The sequence below is a fragment of the Pogoniulus pusillus genome, chromosome 38, assembly GCF_015220805.1.
Source record: "Pogoniulus pusillus isolate bPogPus1 chromosome 38, bPogPus1.pri, whole genome shotgun sequence".
NCBI lineage: Eukaryota > Metazoa > Chordata > Aves > Piciformes > Lybiidae > Pogoniulus > Pogoniulus pusillus.
The window spans coordinates 362,579-379,808 of NC_087301.1; the positions used below are offsets into that span (position 1 = coordinate 362,579).

Here is a 17,230-nt window from a genome sequence, read left to right on the forward strand (position 1 = left end):
CTGCTGCGGGAGACGAGGAGCTGGCTCCTTTGAGAGGTTTGCAGCGGCGCTGGAACCAAAATAACCCCCGAAGATGAGTTTTGTGTGCGCAGTACTTCCAAGAGCTGAAACCCCACCAGAGAGAACAGCAGTGCCTCTGACGCTGATCACCATTGCTTTACTGATTAAAGTCATGGAATTCAGCAATGCTTCTACTCCCTTCCCTTGTACACAGCAGGGAGGCTGATTTGAGGCAAGAGTTGAACGTTCCTGTGCAGTACCCCAGCGCTGCAGAGGCTTCTTCCCGGTGAAGCAGCTGTGTGCGGCGGGAAGCGGGAGAAGGCGCAGCAGTGGGTGCCGGGGGAGGAGCGCTCCCAGGTCCCGAGCGGGCACAAAGCCACTGCACGCCGCGAGTGGTCAGAGCTGCTCTTGTGCCCGACTTGTTCCCACGGGTGCAGTCAGCACCCAGGGCGGGTTTCTAAGCACAGCAACTACTCCTCTTGAGCAAAAGAGTTCGATGATAGAGAGGGAGGCCTAAGGCATTAGTCTGCACCTCTGCTTGCAGCTCCTGTTTCGGTCCTGACTCAACAGATGACCAACGGGTCTGGTGTTTGCCTTCCCGGGAAGGATGGGTGCCCAGCGGCTCACGAGCAAGATCTGCAGACAGAGGCTCGCATTCACGAGCGTGATTTGTACCTCCAGGCTGCACAATACGAGCCTATTAACAGCAGCTCTGCCAGGCACAGCCTGCAGCTGTGATCCCACTCAATGGAAGGCAGAAAGTCTATTTCCACTGGGCTATCCCCCTCGCTGCCACTGCCGGGGAGAGGAGGGAAACAGACCAGGCTGTAACAGAGGAAGGAATTTAAGGCTGGAGACGAACTCCTGCCTTCAGGCCTGTAGCAGGTTCCTGGCCACCATCATCCGCATCACCTCATTGGTACCTGCAGCAGAATGAGAGAGCAAAAGACAGTTAAGAGATGGTCCAATTCTCCCCAAATAAAGGCAAAAAGGATTCTATTTCTGAGCAGCAGAAAAAACCTCTTCCCACCACTTGAGGTGGCATTTAAGAAGTGTTGGACCAAAACAGAACTGCCAAGTGGCAGCACATTGCTCAGGAAAGGCTTCAGAGAGGTAGATGCTGGTGCTTTTCAGTGGGGCATGGAGAAGATGCAGGCACCAGGAATCAAGCCAAACTGGATCCAGAGCAACACCTGAGTGCCCTGCTTTAATGGTTAACACATGCACAACATGGAGGCAGAAAGCCTGTAGGGCCACTTGGTATTGGGAAGAGTCTCTCCTTTCTCAGGCATCTTGGTTGTAGGTGAAAGGATTTCGAAGGAGGGAAAACAAATGGTTAGGAGGCTGAGCTGAGATCAGAAAAGGCCAAACACTGCAAGGTGAAACTGGACTGTGGCACCACTGGCCAGAGGAGACCTGCTCCTGCAATCACTGCTCTCCCACACAGCATCCAGGGACCCCCTGTGCTCAGAGCAGAACAGGGTTCCGAAACCCGAGTCAGAGCTGTGTGGGCAGGTGGTGGCCTCTGGAGGGCCTGTTCTCTCCTGGCTCCTGAGCCAAGGCGCCAGTAGTGAGAGTCTCTTTTACCTTCCAGGATCTGGTGCACTCTGATGTCTCGCACGAACTGCTGCACAGCATAATCCTTCAGGTAGCCATAGCCCCCGTGCATCTGTAGAGCCTGGTTACAGATCTGCGGAGACAACATCACTGCTGAGGGGATGTGCACGGCGTCAAGGACAGCTCAGTGACAGCAGCTCAGCAAGAACCCAGCAGCCTGGGCTGGTTTTTCCTGGTCATCCAATCTCCATGCACCAGTACAGCTAGGGGTTGACTTGCTGGAAGGCAGCTCCACGGAGAAGGACATCTGGGTCCTAGTGGACAGCAAGTTCTCCATGGACAGCAATGTGCCCTTGTGGCCAAGGCCAATGGTCTCCTGGGGTACACTAGGAAGAGTGTGGGCAAAGGGAGGTTTCTCCTCACTTCTGCTCTGCCCTGCTGAGACCACATCTGGCATATTGTGTGCAGGTCTGGACTCCCCATCTCAAGAAGGATAGGGAACTGCTGAGGAAGAGTCCAGCAGAGGCTGTGAGGATGAAGGGACTGGAAAATCTATGTGATAAGGAAAGGTTGAAAGCCCTGGGGCTGGTTAGCCTGGAGAAGACTGCAAGGAGATCTAATCAATGTCTATAAATATCTGAAGGGTGGGGGCAAGAAGGGGCCAGGCTCCTTTTGGTGGTGTTCTGTGACAGGCAGTTGATACAAACTGGAACCCAGGAAGTTCCATCTCAACATGAGAAATTTCTTTGGTGTGAGGGTTCTGGAGGCCTGGAGCAGGCTGCCCAGAGAGGCTGTGGAGCCTCCTCTGCAGACCTTCAAGACCCCTCTGGGTGCATTCCTGTGTGACCTGCCCTGGGTGACTCTGCTTTGGCAGAGGGTTTGGGCTCATCTCTCTGGAGGTCTCTTCCAACCTCTACCATTCTATGCTTTGTCTCTTAACAAAACAGAGGGTGACAGCAGGGTCCCCCAGTGCCCACCAGAGCTGCTCTCAATGCTCTCACATTACCCAAGAGCTGTTCCACGTTGGTGGTGCACTGAGCTGGATAGGAGCACACAGAAGTACCCAGGGAACACTTAACCAAAGCCATTTCTGCTGCATTTCCATGGTGCTGCTGATGGCAAAGCCAGCAGACCAGATCACCATCTAGTGGTCAGAGGGGCCAGGAATCCGCTCAGGGATCTGCTTTCCACCCGAACAGCACTCCACGCGCCCGCCATCTGCCAGCTTGGGGCAGAAAAGCACAGCCAGCAGCAAAAACGCAGAGCACTGAGAGAATACAGCAGCTTCTAAAGGGCACTGATCGAGGAAGTGTGGAGCTGCAAATTCCCTTTTCCTTTCTTGTTCCCCCTCCTGCTTTCCCTTTGCAGGGACATTTTATGACAACCTATCTGTCAGGTGGTCACTTGCTACCTAGGAGTGGTCAGCCTGTGACGTGCATATGATCCTTTGGAAATAAAGATACTCTGCTCCCTCTCTTGCCCTCTCTCCCTGCATGGTCCCCTAGAAAGCACTGAGGCCAGCTGTGGGGGGGCTGATCCTGCAACCTCTAGAGTGCAGAACTGTCTTGTGAAACAACCTGAGGTCCTGAAATGAGGGTTCTAAGTCTGTCTGGCTACAAGGTCAAACCTCTTTCTGACATCCTGGGTACAGAGAGAGGTCTCCAAGATTATGACACAAGCTGAGTTTTGAGGAACAGGACTAGGGAGGTGATCTTTTCCCTCTGCTCTGCTGAGACCTCACCTGCAGCATTGCATCCAGTCTGGTGCCCCCAGCACAAGAAGGACTTGGAACTGCTGGAGAGGGTCCAGAGGAGGCCACAAAGATGATCAGTGGGCTGCAGAACCTCTCCTATGGGGACAGGCTGGGAGAGTTGGGGCTGTTCAGCCTGGAGAAGACTCCAGGGAGACCTTAAAGCAGCCTTCCGGTGCCTGAAGGGGCTATGTAAGAGCTGGGGAGAGACTTCTGGCAAGGGCTGGGAGTGACAGGACAAGGAACAATGGCTTTGAGCTGGGAGAGGGGAGATTGAGAGTGGAGATGAGGAAGAAATTGCTGAGAGTGAGGGTATGGAGGCACTGGCACAGGCTGCCCGGTGAGGCTGTGGATGTCCCCTCCCTGGAGGTGTTCAAGGCCAGACTGGAGGAGGCCTTGAGCCACCTGTGCTGGTGGGAGGTGTCCCTGCCCACGGCAGAGGATTTGGAGCTGCATGATCTGGAAGGGCCCTTCCAACCCAGCCCATTCTGTGAGTCCATGCACCTCTGAACCTACCCCGAAGCACTCATCAGTGGCGAAGAGCTTGGCCATGGAGCAGAGCACAGCTGCGTCCTCCCGTCCGTCCTGCAGCGCCCGGGCCGCATGCCGCACCAGCAGCCGCGCCGCCACCAGCCGCGTCGCCATCTCCGCCAGCCGGAACCGCAGGTACTGCCGGCGGGCAGCGCAGGGTGGGACAGGTTAGGGCACTGGCTTTGCAGGGGCCTGCACCACAGCCCCACCAGCCTGCTGAGCACAGCTCTGGAGAGGTTACCTGGTTGTTAGCTAGGGGCTCCCCGAACTGTTTGCGCACAGTCAGGTGTTCCTGGGCCAGAAGGACACAGGCGTGAGCAGCTCCCAGGGAACAAGAAGCTGGTGGAGAAGCCAAGGACACAGCATATAAAGCTAATGCAGACGGGTGACAAGGTGGATCCTGCCCTCCTCCCCGGGCCCTGTCTTACCGATGTTGATCCTGCCTCCGTTCAGTCCCTTCATGGCAATGTTGAAGCCCTGCCCCTCAGCTCCCAGCCGGTTGCCAACAGGAACAGTGCAGTCCTCAAAGATCACAGCCCGAGTTGGCTGCGAATTCCAGCCCACCTGGGGAGAAAGAGCAGCTTCCAGTGTGTCTGAGGAGAGGCATCCAGCAAACCTTGCTGCTCCTGAGGAGAAAATCCTTCCATTGTCAGAGGGATATTGGTCAAACTTCACCGAAGGTGGACGTGGCTTGGACAAAAACCACCATGCTGGGACTGCTCCCATCAAAGGTGAGGTCAAGAAGGCACAGATTAGCTCTTTTCTGTCCTGCACTTCCCTCAAGCACACATAAAGTATAAAACAACCCTCTTACCTTCTTCTCCTTCTTGCCAAAGCTGAGCCCTGGTGTCCCCTTCTCCAGCACCAGGCAGGAGATGCCCTTGGGGCCTGGGCCCCCCGTGCGACACATGACCACGTACACATCAGTGTCACCTCCTCCACTGATGAAGGCCTGCAGAGGGGCAGAGAAGAAAGAGTGCCTTCTGTTTGCTAACCCTGAGCCTGCAGGGTACAAGGATGGAGGAGCAAAGGCCCCACAGCCAGAAAACATTTAGGGACCCAAATGTACTAAGCTTTAGTGAATGCTCTGAGGTCCTGCCTTGGGAGAATACAGAGAGATAATGAGACAGTAGGAAATGGAACGGGTGGTGAGACCCAGGCCCCTTGTGCATTCAGTGCCATCCAGCAGCTTTAGGAAGAGCAAAGAGGTACCTTGGAGCCATTCAGGATGTAGGTGTCCCCTCTCCTCTCAGCTGAGGTCAGCAGGGAGGCTGCGTCACTCCCGCTCCCTGTTCAAGAGGTAAGCAAGCAGCCGGTGAAAGCAGCAGGCCCAGAGCCTGCAGACCCTCCCGGGGATCACAACCAAGCCTCAGCACCTCAGCAACCACCTGCCCCTTCCCAACATCCTGCAGGCTGCCCGCATGGATATGTGGAGAACCTTTTCTCCTCCAGCTCCATATGATGTTCCTGCCCAGTTAAGGCCTGCTAGGACTGAGGGCAAGGAGATCTGTGGGTTGAGGATGCTCACCTGGCTCAGTCAGGCAGTAAGAGGCAAATTTTTCCATGCTACAGAGCGATGGGCAGAACTTGTGCCTCTGTTCCTCATTGCCAAAGGTGTCTATCATCCAAACACACATGCTGGAGTGGGAGAGAAGGAGCAGCAGTGTGAACACAGCCCTAAGGGGAAGCTGGGTCATACAAGAACATCCCAGGCTCAGCAGAACAAAGCTCCATGGGGGTTCAGTCAAAAGCACTGAGGCTTGAAATCACAGAATCCAAGAATGGAATGGGTTAGGTTGGAAAGGACCTGAAAGCTCATCCAGTTCCAACTCTCTGCCACAGGCAGGGACACCTCCCACTAGAACAGGCTGCTCCAGGCCCCGATCCAACCTGGTCCTGAACACCTTGAGGGAGGGGACACCCACAGCCTCCCTGGGCAACCTGTGCCAGTGCCTCCCCACCCTCACTCTCAACAATTTCTTCCTCATCTCCACTCTCAGTCTCCCTCTCCCAGTTCAAAGCCATTTTCCTTTCTCCTGTCACTCCCAGCCCTTCTCAAAAGTCCCTCCCCAGCTATCCTGGAGCCCCTCCAGCTACTGGGAGGTTGCTCTAGGGTCTCCCTGGAGTCTTCTCCAGGCTGAACAGCCTCAACTCCCTCAGCCTGTCCCCACAGGGGAGGTTCTCCAGCCCTCTGATCATCTTCATGGCCTCCTCTGGACCCTCCCCAGCAGCTCCAGGCCCTTCTTGTGCTGGAGGCACCATAACTGGATGCAGTGCAGCACCTCAAAACAGAACTAGGTTGGGTGCCACAGAAGCTGGAAGGAAGAAGCACAGACACCCTGCCTCGTGCCACAGCCGCAGCGCTCCCCTCAGCACCAAGCCCTGCTGTCAGCAGAGGACCAGCCCTGGGAGGAGGTGTGCTGGAAGATGGAGGCACTGCATGCAGAGCAAGCCCAGCACTGAACCTGTCTCTACAAGCAGGGCTGGGCACAGTCCCAGCATGACCAAAGCACAAAGACTTTTCCAGCAGGTTGCTATTTATAGCTGCCTTATGTGGCAGAGCAGGGAACACAATCCCACCAAGCATGCCACAAAGCTAGAGTTACTTTTGGGTGTCACTTCAGGTTTTGTAGCCTGTTTGCTTATTGCCATCAGGAGATCCCCCCAGGGACGTCTGCTCAGAGTGCCGGCTGTGACCAAAGCCGCCGCGGGACAGCTGTCTCCAGCTGCACCTGGCCCCCCGCAGCACAGCCGTGCCTTGGCCAGGCTGCCAGGCCCCGTGAGGCCACTCACTTGTGGATGCTCATGTAAGCAGTGGTGCTGGTGCAGCCTGTCGATAAGGCTTCGAAGATTATGGAGGTGTCGAGCCGGGACAGCCCCGAGCCACCCACGTCAGGCTTCACGTAGATGCCACCGAAGCCCAGCTGGGCTGCCCTCCGCATCGTCTCCACTGGGAATATCTCCTACGGGGACAGGGAACATTCGGCAGGAATCCAGCCTGGGTAGCCAAACTCCTCTCTGGCACACCTGGGCTGCTCCCCAACTCGCGAGAGCCTAAGAGGGCAGGAGGTTCCTACCACCTGCAGGAGTAAAGTCAGCGTTTCAGACTGGCTTGGAAAGCTGCAAGGGGCTGCTGATGGCTCCCACCCCAGCCACAGCAGCAGCTTCTAAGGCAGTCTCCATCACAGCACCAAGATGCCACTGCAAGAACCCCTGCGATAGGGCCCAAGGCCCCTCACATCCTAGGGGCAGTGTCACCGTTCTGAGGCTGCCCTACCTTTTCGTCCCACTCAGCCATGTGAGGAGCCATCTCCCTGGCAGCAAAATCAAAGGCAACCTTCTGGAACTCCTTCTGCTCCTCAGTCAGGCCAGTGGATGCTGGAAAAGCAGGAAGAGATCTTAATACACATCTCTCCTGGCAAAGCCAGCACTGCCACCCCAAAACGACTGCTGAACCACAGAGAGAGAGGGGTTGGGAGGGACCCCTGGAGATCATCGAGCCCAACCCACCTGCGCAGGCAGGGTCACCTAGACATGGTCACACAGTAAGACGTCCAGGCTGGATTTGATTGCCTCCAGAGACGGAATGTCCCTTAACTCACACAAGCAGCTCAGGGCTGTGCTGCAGAGACCATTTCTCTTCCTTGGGGCCACCGTGAACTGTGCCGACAGCGGCTGGAGGGTGCTGAGCGGGACTGCCCCTGGGACCAACCCAAGCCAAGGACCCAGCTGTCGCTACTCGACGCCCAGGACCCGGAGAGGGTCAGCAGAGCCCACGGCAGCTGTCAGGAGCGCTGCTGCCGAAACGGGACCCAGCGCTGGGGCTCTCCAGCCGCGCCCCCTCTTCAGGAGGTAGCTCTGCGCTTCGCCGCCAGGCTCCAAGCCCCGCGAAGGTCTGGCAGAGGTCTCGGGCAGGCGCTCCCCGTGCGGGCGGCACCGCCGGCAGTGCCGCGGCTTGTGCCGGAGCGGGAGCAGGGCCAGCGCCGTGCAGCCGCCCGCGGGCACCGACCGCCCTCAGCCGAGCCCGAGCCCACCCCCCGCTCCCGGATCCCCGCGGCCAGCTGGGCCCAAGGGCAGGCGGAGGGGCCGGGGCTGGCCGCGCCGTCCTCCCGGCGGCCGCGGAGCCTTACGGTCGATGCAGGCGGCGATCCCCCGCCGCGGCGGGGGCGGCAGCAGCAGCCGGGCCGCGACGCGCGGAGCCGCTCGCCAGGCCATGGCGGCACCGGGCGGCAGCAGCGGTCCGCGGGCGGGTGGCGGAGGGCCGGTGGCGGAGGGCCGGGGCAGGCTGGGAGCTGTAGTCCTGCCGGGCGCGGTGGCTGCGGGGAAGGAGGCGAAGGCCGAGCCTCAGCTTTGCATAACGGGCACCGCTTCCGAGCGCGGGCGGGACGGCGCCGCCGCTTCCTCCTGCTGCTGCCCGCCCCCGCCAGAGGCGACAGCATCCCGCCGCCCGCTCCTGCTGCCGGCCCCGGGCTGCTGCGGCCAGAGCCGGTGAGGGGGAGCCGGGGCTGGATGGGGGGGAAGGGAGAAGCATGGCATGGGAGCTGGAAAAGTTGATGCCAGCCGCTCCGGCCGGAGGAGGCCAGCTCCGAGCCGAAGCACTTGTAGAAGGCTGCTGGCCGGAGCGGGCAGGGGCTGGGCCGGCGCCTTGCTGCCCTTCCCGAAGGGAAGCTGCACGCCCAAGCCCTGCCAGCAGCAGGCTGAGCCCCCCGGTGCCAGGCTGGGCTGGGCTCTGGGGCAAGCGGTACCTCTGTTTCCAAAGGCGCAGCTGCCCTGGCACGGCAGAGAGCGACCAGGCTTCGGCCAGGCTCCCTCGGGACCTCTCTTGCCGCAGCAGCCGCAGCGCTGGGGCGCGGAGCAGCCCTTGCTGGGGTCCAGCAGCGCTGGCGTGGAGGGCCAGCAGCCTCCAGCTCACCACGGGTGCGGTCCGCAGCCGGTGCCAGCGTTTGATAGAGGAAATGGCTGAGCTGATGGAAGGACACTGATTTGCTCTGCACTTACTCTACAGCTTCTACTGCTCCCCTTTTGTCATCTTGCCTGAACAAGCAGCAATTCTTTCTTCTCTCCTTCAGCAGGTGCTTCCCAGGGAGGAGAAGATAATTCAAAGAGACCAGAGATGCCTTGGCCGAGCAGGAAGAGAGACAAAGGAGCAGTAGCAGGTCTGTGCTGACATCCTCGCTGATTTAGCACCACTTACTGGAGGCCCCAAGCTCTGGTGAGAGTGCAGACAGTCACCCTAACCGTCTGCCTCTCAAAGCCACGTCTAACAGACAGCATTTCCTCTCTCCAACGGGCTGAGCAGCCATGTGTGACCAAGACAAGGCTGCTAGTGTGCGACAGGGAGAGTGATGAGTTCTCTGCACAAGGTGGTTGAAATACCGCTCATGAAGAGCTTTCACATCTTGTGTGTTAGAGATGGGCAGCCAAGGTGCACCCAGTGTTGTGGCAGGGAGCTGATGTGGGACCATCTGTAAAAGAAAAGCAAACAAAAACAACCCAACCAAAAACCCCTTCCACCTGAAGCAACATTAACTGGTGGCTAAGGTGTAAGATGAGGAACTATCAAGTCAGAGGAGGGTCACAAAGATAATCCAAGGACTGAGCACCTCTGCTATGAGGATAGACTGACGGAGCTGGGGTTCCTGGGGGTTCCTAGGGGACCCTACAGCAGCCTTCCAGTACCTGAAAGGATCCTACGAGAAGGCTGCAGAGGGACTTTTCATAAGGGTGTCCAGGAACAGGACAGGGGGAGTGGTTGGAGGCTGAGAGCAGGGTTAGAATGGATCTTCAGTGGTGAGACTCCTGAATACGCTGCCCAGGGAGGCTGTGGATGCCTCCTTCTGAGGGTGTTAAAGGCCAGGCTGGATGAAGCCTTGAGCAGCCAAGTCTAGTTGAGAGGTGCCCATGGCAGGGGTGCAGGCGTAGATGATCTCTGAGGTCCCTTCCAGCCTGAGCCATTCTGTGATTCAAGCCTCCCAGCTGCTTGACTGCTGCCAGCAAACCACCACCTTCTTGCCCCCTCAGCAGTTCTGATTAATTGCTTTTTGCTGAGTCTTGGGCAGATGGGGATCTGAACAGGTAGCACAGTGGAGGCTTAGGCTTCACCTAAGCTTTGCAGCTGCTGCAGTGATTTCAATCTCTTGCTTTGCTGCTGAATCTTCCTGTTACTCACCAGAATCCTCTAGATACACTTTGGTGCCTGCAGGCAGATGCCAATATGTGAAACCAGCCTGGGCAAGTGAAAGTGTTTCAGCAACAGTTCTTACCAGGAACAAAATGTGGTTTATCTGACTGGTTCTTTTCTGGTCCTTTTCATTGTTTAAGATAAAAAAGAGCCTGATGCTAAAATTGCCAAAACTGAGGAGGAGACTTCAGATAAGGAGGAAGAAGAGAAGTCCACAAAGCCTCCAGCTGGGGGTTCCAAGTCAGGATGGAAGAACTGGAAGAAGACAAAGGAATCTGACTCTGGTGGGGAGGAGAGCAAGATAACCTATTGCCACTGGCTTCTGAAGTCGGAACCAGAGAGCAGGCTGGAGAAGGGAGTGGATGTGAAAGTAAGCACCAGAACCTTCCTCACTCCAAGTCTAGCAGCACATTCTCTACTGCCCAGAGCATTAGTGCCTGAATGCTGGGCTACAGGATCAGACCATTCAGATTGCTTGCAACATTAACCCAGCTGGGGCTTTACTTCTCTCTGGGAAAGCTGCTCTTGTAGTCAAGAAGGCCAAGGGCATCCTGGGGTGGAGTAGAAGGACTGTGTTGAGTAGGTCCTCCCCTCTATTCTGCCCTGCTGAGGCCACATCTGGAATCTCATGTCCAGCTCTGAGCCCCTCAGTTCAAGGAGCTCAGGGAACTGCTTGAGAGAGCCCAGCCCAGAGCCCCCAAGCTGCTGCAGGCAGTGAACCTCTCCTGTGGGGCCAGGCTGAGGGAGCTGGGGCTGGCAGCTGGCAGCAGAGGAGCCTGAGGGCTGCCCTCAGTGCTGTGCTGAAGATGTACAGGGCAGTGTCAGGAGGACGCAGCCAGGCTCTGCCAAGGGGTGGCCAAGGGCAGCACAAGGGGCACTGGGGGCAAGCTGGGGCAGAGGAAGTGCCAGGCAAACACGAGGGGATACTTTGTCCCTGTGAGGGTGCTGGACCCTGGAGCAGGCTGCCCAGAGAGGCTGTGGAGTCTCCTCTGGAACCTTTCCAGACCCACCTGGATGTGTTCCTGTGTGCCCTGTCCTGGGTGGTCCTGCTCTGGCAGGGAGTTAGACTGAATGAGGTCCCTCCCAAGCCCTAACATTCTGTGATCCCAGGAAACAAAGCCATAATTGTTGTTCTCTTCCAGGGTGACAACCTTGGGGTTTGATACTTGAAGAGTATCAAGTGAAGGGGGGAATCAGGTGCTGAGGATGCTCAGCTGTTGACAGCAGGGGCAGCGTCTGGTTCAGACTCTGCTCTGCACTGCTGCACTCTGCCTCCTCTGGAAAGCTTTTCTCTAGTCCCTGTGGGAACAAAAAGAAAAGGGTGTCAAGTTTGTGCTCTAATTGAAGGAGCTGCTGGGCACAATATAGAAAGTGAAGACCAGACCACCTCCTGAGCTGCACCTCTATTTCCCTTCCTTTTGGCAGTTCAGCATTGATGACTTGAAAGCTCAGCCCAATCAGACAACCTTTTGGGATGGAGTAAGGAACTATCAGGTAAGGAGCACGTGTCAAAGGTGGGAGCTACTGAACTAGTACTGGACTAAAAGGTAGCTGTCACCACAGGTAACTCATTCCTTCTGCCTGGAGGAGCTCCTTCTCAGGCACTCTGCCTGACTGATGGGAGTCCACACTCCTGCTTCAGTGTGTCTAGGTCAAGTTAGGCTGAGGCTGGGCAATGTTCTGTCAGATCACCCAGGTGCTCTTCAGCTTACACCAACCTTGATTTCCCTTGGCACCTTTCAGCAAGCCTGTACTTACCCAAGCACTGAGCCCTGTCAGTGTACAGCTTTCCATTCCAGGCTCCCAGCCCACATGGGCGTCCCCCCCATGCGTGATCTGATCTGCTGCCTGGTTGCTGACAGCTAAGTGAAGCCTTCTGCTGTCTCTGAAGGAGGGTGGTTAAGCAGCTGAATTCCCACATACCTTCTAACCAACAGGATCTTGCTCTTGAGCCTTGTTTTAATTCAGTGCAGCATGGAACATCTGTGTCAACTGTAGGGAACCTTACCTGAGTAGCTCTAAGCTCCTTCCTTGTTAGTTCTTGTTCCCAGCTGCTGGTAACGAAACCCCAAGAGCTTGATCCAAAGAGCTCAAAGTCTTCTCTTGACACCTAACAGGCAAGGAACTTCCTGAGAGCCATGAAGCTTGGGCAGCAGGCCTTCTTCTACCACAGCAACTGCAAAGAGCCTGGCATTGTTGCCATTGTCAAGGTGAGAGCCTTTGTCTCGTTCTGTGTTTTGAGGAGAGGGGGAAGCAGTAACTAATAGCTGCCCAAATTGCTCGTTAGCCCTACCTCTTCTCAGCACCAAAGGAGTGCAAAAGCTGTCCAGTCAGAGCAGCAGATGAGCCTGGGCTCACAGCAGGGCTGACCTGGGTGTCACAGAGACCGGAACTGGGTGTCAGCACTGGCACAGGCTGCCCAGGGAGCTGGTGGAGTCCCCATCCCTGGAGGTGTTCAAGACAGGTGTGACCATGGCACTTGGGCCATGGTGGGGTTGGGGTGCTGGTTGGACTGGCTGATCTCAGAGGGCTTTTCCAACCCTAACAATCCTGTGCTTCTACCCAGACTCCAGTCTTGCCTGTGCTCCTTCCACATTCTCTCCCAAAAGGTGATGCTGCTTCTTTAGCAGCCATGCTGCCCTGCAGTGCTTTGACCCAGGAAACATAAAGGAAGGACGTAAATATCTCACCATCAGAGTGGAGTTCAGGGAAAGCCAGGCTGGGGCTTGCCCCAGGGCTGTCCCTTCTGTCCAGGCACAGCTTGCTGAAGGACGTTTCGCAGCCTTTGCTGACTGGTTTTCACTGAGCGTCTCACATCCTTCTCTGCTTCTGCTCCAGATCGTAAAGGAGGCATATCCTGACCACACACAGTTTGATCAGAAGGATCCTCACTATGATTCCTCCAGCAGAAAAGAGAACCCCAAATGGTCCATGGTAATGTAGTCAGCTAAGCAGCACTGTTTCAAGCTCTGTGTGCAAGCCCAGTGAAGCTCTTTGCGTCATATGGCACATCTTAAGCTCCTGGCCTGGCCTGCCTGCCCTTTTCTGTCTCAAGGGAAAACCCAGTCCCCATTGTGCTCTCTGCCTTTCCCCCTCTCTCTTCCAGAAGGCTGCCAAAATTTGTCTCCCTAACTTCTCAGATCTTACTTGGATGCAGAGCTGATCTCCATGCATGGCAGAATTCCAGGTCAGGGAAGGGAAGAAACAATCTTTAAGTCCCACTCTTGGGTTTATACCAAACAAAGCTGCAGTTCTGAGGCACAGCAAATCACAGGGCAGTGACTGTTCAGAGGCTGGCTGCATCCCACAGCTTCATTCTGTGTAGTCTGTGCCAGCAGGAATGTCTGTTGCTAGTGCACAGGGCAGAGAGTCCTGTAAACAGATCACCTGCCAGCAGAGCTGGAAGTTCTTTTTAGCCTTGAGCAAGCAACAACCTCCAACAGCATTCTGAGGCAGAGCATGTCAGCCACCGGCTGCAGGCTGCGGTCTGTCCTCACAAAGACCTGCTGGAGGCAACATCCTTCCCTCTCCAACCATGCTCTCTGCTGCCCTTCCCAGGTGGATGTTCAGTTCGTGCGGATGACAAAACGTTTCATCCCCCTCTCTGAAATCAAGGCTCACCACCTGGCTCACAAAGCAGATGGAGGCCCCCTGAAGAACATGATGCTCTTCACAAGGCAACGTCTCTCCATCCAACCACTGACACAAGGTGAGGACCTCCTTGGAGCCATTCCTTCCGAGAAGCAGTCCCTGCTCAAAGGACTTAACCGCACCTGCAGCACAGCATCCACAAGAAGGAGAGGTGGAGAGGTCCACAGGAGGCCACAAAGATGATCAAGATGAGGGCTGGGGAACCTCCCCTACAGGGACAGGATGGGACAGTTGGGGTTGTTCAGCCTAGAAAATAGAAGTCTCCAGGGACACCTCAGAGCAGCCTTCCAGTACCAGAAGGGGCTGCAGGAGAGCTGGGGAGGAACTTGTGACAAGGGCTAGGAGTGACAGGACAAGGGACAGTGGCTGTGAGCTGGGAGAGTGGATATTGAGAGTGGATAGGAGGAAGAAATTATTTATAGTGAGGAGGGGGAGACACTGGCACAGGCTGCCCAGGAAGGCTGTGGATGTCCCCTCCCTGGACATGTTCAAGGCCAGGTTGGATGAGACCTTAAGCAACCTGTGCTCGTGGGAGGTGTTCCTGCTCGTGGCAGGGGATTTGGAACTGGATCCTGAAGGTCCCTTCCTAGACAAACCATTCTGTCATTCTATGAATCTCTGAACTTGGCAGTGCCACTCACAGCTTTTTCTCCCTTACCTTTTCAATGCAGAGGAATTTGATTTTGTATTGAGCCTGGAAGAGGAAAAGCCACAGTAAGAAACTGACAGCAGCACAGCTGCTCCCCAGCCTGCCGATGCCACCTGCTAGCCCAGTGTAAGCCTCAAGTCTCCTGGCTGAATCACAGCAAGCAGAACCTGCCTGCACGCAGCTCCACAGCCCTTGTCCTGACACTCTCTTTACTTCTGCTTCTTTATAAATAAAGCCTTTTGGAATCACTGACAGCTTCCAGTTCTTCACACTGGCAAGACCTGCACTTTGGTCTCCTGAAGAGCCAGACAGGTTCAGTGTTCTTGAGGATGTTTACTGAAGGATCTGTGAGCTGCAGAGGGATGGTTTTGTGCAGAAAGCTGTTGTCTGGAGCAAGAAAATGGAGGTCTAGACAGTGGAACAGGTTGTCTAGGAAGGCTGTGGATGTCCACTCCCCAGGCTGGATGAAGCCTTGAGCAACCTGGGCTGGTGGGAAGTGTCCCTGCCCATGACAGGGGGGTGAAGCTGGATGGCCTTTAAGGTCCCTTCCAACCTAAAGCATTCCATGAAGCTCTCTGTTCTGTGTACACACCCTGCAAAGCAGATCACAGTTGGCTTCCTGCAGGTACAAACCTTCCCATGACATTTTAGTCCTGACACCAGGGAAATGGGGAAAACAAAGCTGATTTTTAAGCTTGAGTCCTCCACCTTCTAAGCAGTGACATAACTTAAAGACCAAAGGCCTTATAAAGAGACCAAAAGACAAAATTCCGTCGGCCTGTTTGGAGGGCTGCACAGTGTGGCACTAAACAAAGCCTTACTAGTGTTAAACCAAACCCAAAGCAACAAAACCAGCCCCAGGCCAGGCAATATAAACCATACCAGACAAACTCATGCACAGCATTTGACAGCCAGGGTTGGCTCTCTTTAATCGAAGAGACAAACCCCCCAAGGTTTAAAATACAGCCATTGAAAAGACAACGAATTAAGAAACATGTAAACACAGCAGAGGCTTAATTACAGGTTCACTGCTTGGTTTAGTACTTGCACACTCCCCACCCCCCCCGTGGCTGATTTCTGCCTGGGAGAGAGAAGAGAGCCAAGCACTGAAGAGAAACCACCCAGCCGGGGGACATGGCTGCTGGAGAGGTGTCTGCCCCTCACCATGCTAATGAAATGCTCTCCTAAAGGACCTTGGTCCTGCAGTGGCCTCAGGCTTCAGCTGCTCTCTAAAGGTGCTCTCGGCACATCTGCCCCACCCCAGACACACCGAGGGCCAGCTGGGCTGACAGGTGGAGTGGAGCAGTCCGTGGAAACCGAGGCCGTTCCTAGGGTCTGGTTTCACAAGTAGGGATGCACAGGAGAGAGGGGCACAGAGAAGGGGAAAACAAATCAAAACCCCTCCCAGGCTCATGCACTTTTCCAAGCAGCCCCTCCAGATGTGTGACAATCTCCTTGCATTGCCTTGACAGGCAATTTTCTTACACCAGAACTGATTTCACCCATTCATCTTTTCCAAGCAACCCCTCCAGATGTGCAATATTCTCCTTGCATTGCCTTAGACAATTTTCCTACACCCGGGGCTGATGCTGCTGGGCCAGTACACAAAACACTCCTGGAATGCAGAGGCATCTCCATCCCTGGGGTCTCCTCAACTCCACATGGCCTACAGTCCGGAGGAACAGCCCCAAGCAGTAGGTGGGATGGGAGTTGAGGGAAGGCTAGAGGAGGGTGAGGGATGCTGCTGTGGTCAGCTTAGCTACGTGTCGTGGGTTGAATTGACACCACGATGGATGTCTGCTGTCCCCAGAGGCTCCCGAAGGGAGCTCTGCTTCTCCCTGAAGGATTGTGGCTCCCCGGTGCAGAGGGAGAGCCGAGTGTCAGACTCCTTTGCCACCTGAGACCCGCAGCAGGTCCCCACCCCTCACCCTGGCCCAACAAAGCAGCTGTCCAAAGCAAGCTTTTGCTTCAGCCTTAGGAAGGCAACGCTCCAGCCCTTGGCACAGATCTCCCAGGCAAGGAGAAGCCTTCACCGTCAGAGAGCAGAAACATGGTGTGTGACACAGGCACCCAGCAGCAGAGCTGCTGAGTGGCCTCACAGCAGCCTGGCCAGCTCTACCCAAAACCACCTCACACACGGGCAGCGAAAGATAACTGACTTTGGCAAGCAGAAACACACACTTATCACTGAAACACAGCAGCTGTCCTAGCACAGAGAAAGCTTCCCCCTCCCACCCAGCCCCCACGCCCTCCACCAGCACTGCTCCACTGAACAAAGGTACTTCCATTTCCCAGCTGCAGGACGACCACATTCTACATTCACCTGTAGGACAGAGGCAGAGGACACACACTGCAGAGTCAAAAGGAAGCTGGACAAAACCCCAGCGAGCCACAGACTGCCAGGGAGATCCAGAGCAACCCCACCTGGGCAGAGCTCCTATCCCAGCCCTCGGGACAGGCTGTCTCTCCACCTGGCAGGACTGCCCCTTGAGAGACATCTGCCCATGATGGGTGCTCTGCAGACTCAATCCAGTCTGCAGAGCCAGTGGAGGAGTGACTCCTGCCTGGGAATATTTCATGACTCTACTTAGCTGAAGACTAAAGCTTATTTTGGAAAGGAAGAAACCTGCTGTTCAGGTCTCAGCTCGTGGCATACCCTCAGAGCTCACTGGTGACTACAGTTCAGGCCTCAGGAATGTCTCTGCAGCCAGAGGGCTCGACCACCCTTCCAGGTGCTCCTGGCTTCACCTAGCAGCACGAACAAGGCCATGAGCTTCTCAGAACGACTTTGTCCACTTCTGTCCCTGCTGACCCTCACACATCACACAAACACCACACACTTGCTCCTGTGCTGCTGCCTGTCCCCACCCCAAAGCCTGCTGTCACAAGGACAGACACGAGCAGGGCAGCA

General features: G+C 55.9%; 2 protein-coding genes across 6 annotated transcripts; one reads left to right on the forward strand and one right to left on the reverse strand.

The window, feature by feature from the left end:
• Window positions 1-137: 137 nt before the first annotated feature.
• Window positions 138-8,080, reverse strand: ACAD8 (acyl-CoA dehydrogenase family member 8). 3 transcript variants are annotated; one of them, XM_064173339.1, is made up of 11 exons: window positions 7,969-8,080; window positions 7,116-7,216; window positions 6,632-6,801; window positions 5,367-5,476; window positions 5,051-5,127; window positions 4,653-4,790; window positions 4,267-4,402; window positions 4,080-4,177; window positions 3,824-3,976; window positions 1,588-1,690; window positions 138-923 (listed from the first exon to the last, which is right to left on the reverse strand). In XM_064173339.1, the coding sequence occupies exons 1-11, from the start codon at window positions 8,051-8,053 to the stop codon at window positions 871-873; spliced, it is 1,224 nt and encodes a 407-aa protein (XP_064029409.1). In that variant the 5' UTR covers window positions 8,054-8,080; the 3' UTR covers window positions 138-870. The 3 variants fall into 3 exon arrangements, with proteins under 3 accessions (XP_064029409.1, XP_064029412.1, XP_064029411.1); XM_064173342.1 differs by lacking the exon at window positions 7,969-8,080 and adding an exon at window positions 7,349-7,492; XM_064173341.1 differs by lacking the exon at window positions 138-923 and adding an exon at window positions 1,177-1,292.
• Window positions 7,600-14,568, forward strand: THYN1 (thymocyte nuclear protein 1). Of its 3 annotated transcripts, none has more exons than XM_064173345.1 (8): window positions 7,600-7,690; window positions 8,908-8,994; window positions 10,160-10,389; window positions 11,445-11,513; window positions 12,137-12,229; window positions 12,858-12,953; window positions 13,578-13,728; window positions 14,342-14,568. In XM_064173345.1, the coding sequence occupies exons 2-8, from the start codon at window positions 8,952-8,954 to the stop codon at window positions 14,386-14,388; spliced, it is 729 nt and encodes a 242-aa protein (XP_064029415.1). In that variant the 5' UTR covers window positions 7,600-7,690; window positions 8,908-8,951; the 3' UTR covers window positions 14,389-14,568. The 3 variants fall into 3 exon arrangements, with proteins under 3 accessions (XP_064029415.1, XP_064029413.1, XP_064029414.1); XM_064173343.1 differs by lacking the exon at window positions 7,600-7,690 and adding an exon at window positions 8,174-8,326; XM_064173344.1 differs by lacking the exon at window positions 7,600-7,690 and adding an exon at window positions 8,174-8,326 and having other exon boundaries at window positions 8,911-8,994.
• The last annotated feature ends 2,662 nt before the right edge of the window (window positions 14,569-17,230 follow it).

Coding starts and splice junctions, on each gene's coding strand:
- ACAD8 (XM_064173339.1), bottom strand. CDS start 8,053: ATGGCCTGGCGAGCGGCTCCGCGCGTCGCGGCCCGGCTGCTGCTGCCG. Junction 7,217..7,968: donor GATCGCCGCCTGCATCGACC/GTAAGGCTCCGC, acceptor CTGCTTTTCCAG/CATCCACTGGCCTGACTGAG. Junction 3,977..4,079: donor AGCCCCTAGCTAACAACCAG/GTAACCTCTCCA, acceptor GCCCGCCGGCAG/TACCTGCGGTTCCGGCTGGC.
- THYN1 (XM_064173345.1), top strand. CDS start 8,952: ATGCCTTGGCCGAGCAGGAAGAGAGACAAAGGAGCAGTAGCAG. Junction 11,514..12,136: donor ATGGAGTAAGGAACTATCAG/GTAAGGAGCACG, acceptor GACACCTAACAG/GCAAGGAACTTCCTGAGAGC. Junction 12,954..13,577: donor AGAACCCCAAATGGTCCATG/GTAATGTAGTCA, acceptor TGCCCTTCCCAG/GTGGATGTTCAGTTCGTGCG.